The following is a 7,975-nucleotide window of genomic DNA, read 5'->3' as shown; positions in this document are numbered from 1 at the left end:
GAAGATGACATTTTTATGATGTTAGCAGAGGTGGACTGTAACACTCAAACGACAAATTGATAGTCGATGGACAGAAAGTTAATTGGCTACTACTTTGATAATGAGTTTACCATTAAATCATTTATCAAGTGCCAATATTTATCTGGTTCCAGCTTCACAAACTTTTTTAGTTGGGTTTTGTTAGTTGTACAAAACAAGCTATTTGAATATATGTCAACTTTTTTCATTCACATTCTCTGGACCAAATGATTGAAAACCTAACTGACTGACTAAATACTCGTTAGTTGCAGCCCTAGCGGTCTGTATTTCAGGCGAGGTCGTCCACCTCTGCTATAAGACACCGAATCCCCTGGTGTTTCAAATTATCAGTTTGGAATAAACAGAAGAACTGGGTTGGTAGCATGAACAGAAATAGTTAACATGGCTGAGCAGACAGAAAAACAAAGAGCAAAGAGGACAAAGAAGGACAAAGACATCACAGGTGATCTTTGATGCTGAGCCGTGATTCAGGGGATTGTTCTGCACTGCGCTTATCTTGCCAATTCAAAATAAAACGAAAAAAGAGACAAACTTTAGGATAATAAAGTACTCAAAACTGTTGTCTGTCTACATACAGTGGTTTCTGACAAGAATACCTTTGCCATAATTCGTCCTCTTAGATGGCCACTGTATTCTGTCCTCTCTTAAGTAGATATAGTGGAGACGGTCTAACTCCATTTCAATTAATTCTTAATCATTTTAAAATTGCTGAGAAGCTAATTTGTATTTTCTAAATGTCAGAATGAGAGCGACAGTAACACTGAAAGTGAAATCAACAAATACAACTCTGCACTCTTTCCATGTGTTAAAATACAGGCTAATGCTCTCAACCTTAATTTGGATGGTTCCTTTGGTTGCCACAATTAATTCATGATGTTGTTTGTTTTGTATGAGGAGCTACTTTCTTCTTCCAATAAATAATCAAGTAAAACAGTCTGGAAGACAAAAATAAAAATCTAAATTAGCATTTGTTGCCAAAGTTCACCATTTTGTAGCATCACATCTGCAGCACAGAAAAGCTGACACGGGCTGAAGACATCTGTTTAACCAGTCAGCAAGTGTTAACACCATCTTTTAAGAGTTCAAAGTTGTGAGTCTATTCTAGCCTTGCAATGAATGAACACACGGAAACATGGAGAACAAAAACAGCATTGATCAGCGTCACTCCTAATGACCGCCACTAGTTCTGCACTTTCCTACCAACATCAAGTTACCCTAATTCACTCCCAACGCAGTGCTTCAAAGATATAAACATTTGTACAATCTTTAGAAAAAAATTCACATTGGATGTGCTCAATCTGTCATCTGGAAACAGTTCATTCCACATTAAACACCTCTCTGATAAGGTTCTTCTTTCTTCTCTCTCCTCAGTAAAACCTCTTGTTCCTCTCCTGTCTCTTCTGGAAAACTACAGCTCCCACCACAGCGCACACTACGATCCCCAGCAGAGCACACAGCAGGAGCAGGAAGACCTTCCAGCCAGTGAGGGGCGTGCCTCGGAAGTTTCCAGTAGGATCGTCAATGTTGTCTGTGATGAAAGACAAAATGAATGCTTTGCACAGTACATCATGCATTCCTACATACAGATATGGAAGAAACGCAATTCTAAATCGAGTTTCCTGTAACTTTTATCTACCTTTAGGGGACTTGAGGAGGCTGACGCTAGGCTCGATCTTGGTCCAGTCCAGGTTCTCCTCCTCGGGGGTGTGCTCTACCATCAGCTGGTAAAGCTTCATAGAGATGATGTCATGGTTATCTGGAAATATATATATATATAAATATATGAGTTTAAACAACGCCACATTTTCACTTTAATATGAGTTAAACCTGATATTATAAAAAAACACAAACTGTTCAGCCACATTGTGTTTGAAAAGTTGGATATTATGACTTCTCCGACCTACCAGACAGATCTCCCGTAGCTGCTGAGGCACCAAAGAAATATCCTGTCGGAAGACGAACGCCTCCGATGTCGATGCACTCCTTCCACTCATTCTTGTCATCCACATCAACCATCACCTACAGGATATAGACTGGATGTAAGTGATGCGATTCAGCACTGCCACAAGTGACACTTTATTTATTACAAACAATTTATTACTATTAAAAAATAGAACACAAGAAAATAATCTTGGGGCGAAACTGAAAAACTAAACACAAGTAAGGGCTTAGAAATTATTTTTCATAGCAAAGAGACACGTTGAGTAAGACATACGTGCAAGTACACAAGTTACACACTTTTCCTCTCTACTAATTCCTCACAGTACTTGAGCACATAGAGTCAGTTTGGTTCAATTCAGTGAAGATTTCCACTCAGGGCTGTTCAGGATTTCACTGATTTAAGAGAAGCTATGTAACCTCTCTGAGAAAGCACAAAGGAGTTATCGACATACAGTGAGTCTTCCTTTGGAGTAACGAATGGCGAGGTACGTGTCGTGCTCTCTGTTCCTGATCTCAGCCGAGCAGCCTCCCAGCTCCGATGATCGGCCATCTTTGCCGTGGTCGTAACTCACTGAGCCGTTGTTCACCATCGCCGAAATGTACGGGAAGGAACGCTGGTGACAGAAAGAAAATAATCAACATATAAATCGTAAAAACAGGCATTATACACGTATTCTTAAATAAAGATGATGGACAAATGAATACAGAAAATAAAACATAAGAAGTCCACATGATGCATTTAAGCGGTTTATGTTTATATACACACAAAGGCTACCTTCACACTGCAGGCATCAATCCTAAATTGAAATTTGATGTTTTGAATGATTGTTCATATTTATTTAGAATAAAACTGACATCAGTACATTTTTTTGATACACTTGTCCCACTTGTTAGTTTTTACTTACGATGTGTATTCAACTTATGAATAAAGTAATTGAACCACACTACGTGTTTCGTCAGTATAGAGTCTTACTGTTCACCAATTTACGTATTTAAAAGTAAGATGGATGCCTGAGGATCTGCTTTAATAGCACGTAACCATGTAGTCCAGATTAGCTGTTCACACAGATTAAAAAGCGGTGGATCAGACTCCCACGAGGGAGAAGACTTTCATCTGCAATGTGAAAGTAGCATATTTCACAAGACAAGTTCTGGTGAAATAAAAACAACTTCCTTTAAGACATTTAACAATGTTTAAACAGCAAGATTACTGCCAGAGATCCACCATGCTCAATAACAAAATTAAATTTGCTGTAGAAACAAATATGGGAAAAATAAATGTTGTGGGGTTTTCAATAAACATGCTTAAAAAGTTCTGACAACGTGCCAACTCATAGTGAAGAAAAACAAAAACAAATTTGCATTGAGACAACATGCTGACGAGTAAAACCTGAGCAACCACTCACATCCGTCGCATCATCGTTAGAGTAAGTATCTATAAAAACGGCCAGCCCGTGGAAGAGAGCATTGTTGGAAAACACAGGTCCTGCAAAGAAACAAGCGGGTCAATCGCCTCGAGCCACAAACTACACACTTACATCCATTCCATGGAGGTCATTGCGGAAGGTATCCAAAAAAAGAGCCAGGCCAAGATACTGATCTTGGTTTCCAAACACAGGGCCTAGGGTGGAGGCAGAGATGAGGTGAGACATGAGCAGACAACTCAAGACACTTTACTGAGGTGAGCAAGCTGAGATGGTGGACACAAACATCTGGACATGATGCAGTAAAGTTACTGATGAAGTGAGCATGATGAGGGTGCATGAACCGCTCAGTAAGGGGCAAGTCACACTAGTTACAGTTACAGTTACATTTTGTCTGTCTGAGTTGCAGCGCTTTATACATATCACCTTCCGACATTTCGACAGCACTCTGCCAGAGCTGTGATGTGGTCTTGTTTCGGAGGCGAGTGGAGATAAAGCAGCCTCACTGTGTTAAGTTTTTAGTACTTCAGCAGTCTCACCGTTTTCTGATACACTTTGCTTTGTTGTAGCTTATGATGTGTTAGATTTCAACCAATCTACTACTGGATGGCTTTTATTGTGATGCAGTGCAGCCACAGTGAACTGGTCAATGAGGAGCTGCAGGTGACAGGTGAGTGTTGCATTTTGGGTAAATCCAAACTTCAACACTTTGACGGACAGACCAAGTGAGAAAGTAGTAACTCAGCAGTAGAGAACCATGAGGCTGAACAAAAGCAACATTACCTGGATGCAGTCTGTCCTTTGTGTACCAGATAGCAATGCCGTCGCCATGGAGATTCTTCTTTCCTGATCCATGAACTTTAAACTGCACATGCATCTCCCAGTCCTTCAGGTGACACGGCTGTAGACCAGAAACAGAACAAGTATTTACAATCAAAATCACCAGTAGAACTTTCTTCCTTACATCTGACATTTTTAAAAGAGGTAGACAGAAACTGAGAGAGTAAAGATCAATATGTGTGAGGCTGGAAAGGTTTAAAGAGGGGCAGGCTGAGTGGGCATGGCTTTAGATTATGGAGAACATGTACTGAAATAGCGATTGGGTATAAATGACAATACATAGAAGTCTTTCCTCACCACAGTGTTCCAGATGGATCCCTGCTTGCTTCTCTCGTCTGGAGTGAGTCGGACATATGAGCCCGTCACCAAAGTGCTTCCCCAGAAGTCCCACTGACTGGAAGGGCTGCTGCCAACACCTGCACGGCAAACAGATAAGAGGACAAGACACGATCAGACTCGCCAGAGTGTATGTGACAGAAAGGAGAGAAATGTTATCACAAAAACACAACTTGCTTTTGATCAGTCTTACGTAAGCTGCGAAACTGTGCAAAGTGTCCCCCTTAAAGGTTTACGTCACAGTGCTCATTTCCAGTTTTTTCTTATGTAAACATTGTCACATCAAATTGCTTTCAAAACATTGTTTTACATTTCAGGTGGCTTCATATGAGCAAATACGCACGTCTTGTAAAACATGTCGAACAAGACGGTTAATCAACACTTACAGAGGTTCAAACGTGGTCCACCAAGAAGCTTTAGAAATAGGATGTCGGCAGGAATGCACTACACCTCACACTGAAAGCAGTTTATCTGCAATCTTTAGCCAAACACCTTTGTCAAGTGCAAATATCCAAATTGCACACTCTACATACAACAATGAAAGAACACAGTGATTTGACAAGTCCTCCTCTTGTAAAATTGCTTTTCTTTAGGCATTCACAAGGTTTCCCTTCACCTGAGTGGGATTACTGTGATACCAAAATACGTTTTTCAATTTAACCTTTAGTCCTTAGGCCTGAACGGTATGAATGAAGTTGTTGTCAATCATTTCCTTCAAGGTTACTCTGTAACAGATTCTTTATTTCACTAACACTATATCTGGGTTTCACTTCAGCCAGTCATGATACTTTTCTTAGTATCAATTTATGTCAATACTCAACTTGGTATAATGAGAATAGCAACAGCACTGTTAGGAGGCATAACGCTAGGATGATGATTGCTTTTTTTTCCTTATTATTCTTTATTAATAAGCATTAATATTTACCTCTGGAATAAATGTAATGTATTTAATTGACTGTTTTAAATATTTCTATTGATTATAACTATATGACAATTACTACTAATGATGAATTACTTTACAATCAGAATCAGAATCAGAATCAGAAATACTTTATTGATCCCGGGGGGAAATTGTACAGTACCGGTGCTCCCATTTAAGAGTAGAAAGTAGCATAATTTAGAACTAAAAGTTTGTACAAAATATAAAAATAAGAAATACAAAATACAAAATATACACTGAATAAGCTGATTTACATGCCTTTTAAATGCCTTTTAAATGATGCGTATGTTTAATTATATTTGTTTTTCCCTTAACAGTAGAGGTAGGCTGTGAGCTGCTTTCATTTAGGAATCAACACAGGCGAGTACCAGATAGCTTTTCCTTCACCTGCACTTTTTTTGGACACACCCTGAACAAACTTCCTTGTCCTGCGGTGCACGCCTCGACCTGCACTGTAATTACTGTTCTACTGTTTGATTTGTGTAACTAAATATAAGAGTTACTTCATATTTTAAATGACTATACAGTTTTAGATGCTCGGTTATATAGTCCCTACCATTTTAGGCATCCATTGAATTTCGCTCATTCCTATAATGGCATAAATATCCATTAGCTTTAGTTGTGTAATCCTGCATATCTTTTTGATAACCTTTTAATAATCTTCTAACACACTAAAATGGATGCAGACTTGATGCTCATTGTAAAGGATTGAACACCTGCAGCAAGTTTCAATGTCCTGCTACTAAAACATAATATTAGATGGAAATTAATGGAAGTCAACTGATGCCAGAAACAGCAGAACAAAATGGAACAAACAAAAATCAAATGTGGTTCAAAATGGTACAGTATCATTGGTGTGCTGCCTAAACTGTACCACAGCATGTGTAGCTAAATCTTAAAACTGACATTTTAGTAGAGCAAAGTTCGGCTCTCTAATGTTGTTTCTAAAAGATGTAAACGAGGTTCAACGATGCTGGTGAGACGAAAGTATGAAGTTTTTGGTCTTTTGAATAGGTTAGCATTCTGTGCCGCAGATGCTTCTGTGTTTTTAGCTAGAGAGCAATTACAGTTAACTTTTGTATGTGATACAGCCCTGCCTGCTTCGTTTCATGTATTTAACATATAACATATATATATATACATAAATGGCATATAATGGCTACTTATGTAATTAGTTCGTATGAGTGACCCGATAGCCAATTACAATAATTGGCCGAGAAGTTGCAAATGTCGCTAAATAACTTCTAAAACGCAGCGAAAGACGGAAGAGAGGGCAGAAGCTCCGGTTAGCTAACGAGCTAAGTGAGCCATCTTACCCTGGTAAGGTTTCATTAACGAGTGCTCTCTCTTCAGATGTTCTGCGTTTCCGTCCGTTATATCACAGCACACCAGACACGAAGACAGGAAGACCAATGTTGTGCTCAGAAATGCTCTAAAGTTCCCCATTTTGCTCAAACAGCTTCGGAGAGAAACTCTCACAACAAAATTGTTCTTCGAAACTCCATAAATCGAGCTGGTCCTTTCCCTATTATCCTCCGGAAAGAAACCACAGAAGGCCGACGTTTATTGCCAAACTTCCTAAACCGGGGGGACGTATTTTTTAACTTGCATATTTCTAAAATCATACATATAAAGAACAAAAATTTAACGGTACAAAAAAAATCTAATTAGCCAGATAGATTTTAATTGTGATGATAGGGAGGAAGCATTAAGCTCTGTGTGTTTCTGCACGGAAGGTTTCTGTAGACGGCGGAAATTTTACGAGCCAATCAGATTCAAGCACATCGCAAATTAAGCCAATCACAGAGCACTTGGCGTCCCGCTGTTATCCACTAGATGGCGACAGAAGGCAACAAATAAAACACACAGGTGCAGCGGTCTGAAACGAAATTAAACTTAAGCTAAACTGGCTGTACAGTACCTGCTACAAATGGCGAAAGAGTTAAAAATACGTGACTCTGATTCATAGTAGACCTATATTACACATTTCATATAGTAGGATCAAACATTTGATATCCCTGACTGTCTAAAGCTATTGTTTTGTAGCATTCATAAATTTAGGTAAAGGCATAAAAAAGGAAGCAAAAAACATGTATTCATTATTTTGAAGACAAGTGGCAAAATAAATGGAACTGTACATATAATATCCAACATTTAAACAGCATCAAAGTCAAGTATTACTCTATATCACACAGAGCATATAATCACAATATGCAATAAAAGTATGTGTGGGTTTCTTCCAGGCGCGATGGTACCTTCCCACAGTAGAAAAAACTAAGAGGAATCTAAGTTGTCTGTAGGTAAGAATGCGAATGTGAATGTTTTTTTTTGTCAGCCATGTGATAGACTGGCGACCTGTCCAGGGTGGACCCCGCCTCTCGTCCAGTGCCACCTAGGACAGGCTTCAGCCCCCCCATAATCATGCAAAGGCCAAGTGGGTATAGATAATGGATTG

At 39.1% G+C, this 7,975-nt stretch overlaps 1 protein-coding gene across 1 annotated transcript; it reads right to left on the bottom strand.

The window, feature by feature from the left end:
* Positions 1 to 1,396: 1,396 nt before the first annotated feature.
* lman2 (lectin, mannose-binding 2) lies at positions 1,397 to 7,145 on the bottom strand. The gene is given in 9 exon segments (XM_070913237.1): positions 1,397 to 1,567; positions 1,676 to 1,795; positions 1,944 to 2,058; positions 2,433 to 2,594; positions 3,519 to 3,601; positions 4,188 to 4,305; positions 4,542 to 4,660; positions 6,837 to 7,038; positions 7,041 to 7,145. Coding segments are annotated over 9 exon segments (1,185 nt in total). The 3' UTR covers positions 1,397 to 1,406.
* Positions 7,146 to 7,975: the final 830 nt, after the last annotated feature.

The sequence above is a fragment of the Enoplosus armatus genome, chromosome 10 (assembly GCF_043641665.1).
Source record: "Enoplosus armatus isolate fEnoArm2 chromosome 10, fEnoArm2.hap1, whole genome shotgun sequence".
NCBI lineage: Eukaryota > Metazoa > Chordata > Actinopteri > Centrarchiformes > Enoplosidae > Enoplosus > Enoplosus armatus.
This window is presented reverse-complemented; position numbering and strand designations above follow the sequence as displayed.